We start from the raw sequence: 1,272 nt of genomic DNA on the forward strand, positions 1-1,272 counted from the left end.
AGTCAGAGGCAGGTGGATTTCTGAGTTCAAGGCCAGCCTGGTCTACAAAGTGAGTTCCAGGACAGCCAGGGCTATACAGAGAAACCTTGTCTTGAAAAAAAAAAAAAGATTTATTTATTTATTGTATATAAGTACACTGCAGCTGTCTTCTGACACACCAGAAGAGGGCATCAGATGTTATTACAGATGTTTGTAAGCCACCATGTGGTTGCTGGGATTTGAACTCTGGACCTCTGGAAGAGCAGTCAGTGCTCTTAACCGATAAGCCATCTCTCCAGCCCCAGCCCCTCCCAATTTGAGCTACAGGCAGTTGTAAGTCACCAGATGTGGATCTTGGGAACCAAACTTAGGTCCTCTGGAAAACTAGCAAGAGCTCTTAAGGTTTGAGTCTACCCTTGGGTTCCCCCACAAGCCACCTTGTGGTTCTCACACTCACCAGCCTCCACGATGGCAGGCTTGTTGCTAGGACACACGGAGAGCACCTTGAGCACACGGCTGGTGGTCCACAGAAGCTTCTCATAGCTGTAGTTCCTCATGATCTGCACAAGCCCTTGGGGTCCCCCATTGGCCAGGATGATCAGCTGTCAGGGGTTGGGGGGGAGAGAAAGGCTGAGTGTAAGACAGAAGGCATGGAGGAGTGGGGGGTGACGAAGCTGTCTTTATGAAGCTTCCGCTAAGCTGTAAATGGCTTCTGAGACTATCAAGCCAACATCTCTGGGGTTGGGGGGTGGGGATGATGATATCAAATACTGGCAAGGATGTAGCAAAGGAAAGCTAGTCACAGCCATTACCACTGATGGTGATGAACTGTAGTCCTTTCGGAAGGAGGGCTAACCCACGGAGTAAGTCTAGACGTGCTTAAAAGTAAATAAATAAAAATCAAAAGACCTTTTGAGCTCTGCCAGGTCTGGTGTTGCACACCAGCAGTTGGGAGACCAAGACAAGTAGATGTAGGATTCCAGGTTAGCCCGGGGTTAGTTAGAACCTGTCTAAAATACACAGGCGGCTGGAGACTGCTCAGGAGTTAGGAGCACTGGTGGCTTTTCCAGAGAACCTAGGTTGGATTCCCAGCACCCATATGGTGGCTTATAACAATTGGTAATTTCAGTTCTAGGGGATCTATCACCCTTTTCTGGCCTCCAAGCCATCTTTCCACCCTTCCCTGTTTTCTTTCTTTCTTTTTTTTTTTTTTTTTTTTGGTTTTTCGAGACAGGGTTTCTCTGTATAGCCCTGGCTGTCCTGGAACTCACTTTGTAGACCAGGCTGGCCTCG

General features: G+C 48.2%; 1 protein-coding gene across 6 annotated transcripts in view; it reads right to left on the reverse strand.

The window, feature by feature from the left end:
* The window catches only part of Jup (junction plakoglobin), a 27,841-nt gene that overhangs the window by 9,293 nt on the left and 17,276 nt on the right, over window positions 1–1,272 (reverse strand). For all 6 annotated transcript variants that reach the window (XM_021176737.2, XM_021176738.2, XM_029483773.1 and 3 more), the window contains exon 6: window positions 437–581. In XM_021176737.2, coding sequence (XP_021032396.1) covers window positions 437–581 — 145 coding nt within the window. The remainder of the gene's footprint in view (window positions 1–436; window positions 582–1,272) is intronic.

Source organism: Mus caroli, chromosome 11 (assembly GCF_900094665.2).
Source record: "Mus caroli chromosome 11, CAROLI_EIJ_v1.1, whole genome shotgun sequence".
Lineage (NCBI taxonomy): Eukaryota > Metazoa > Chordata > Mammalia > Rodentia > Muridae > Mus > Mus caroli.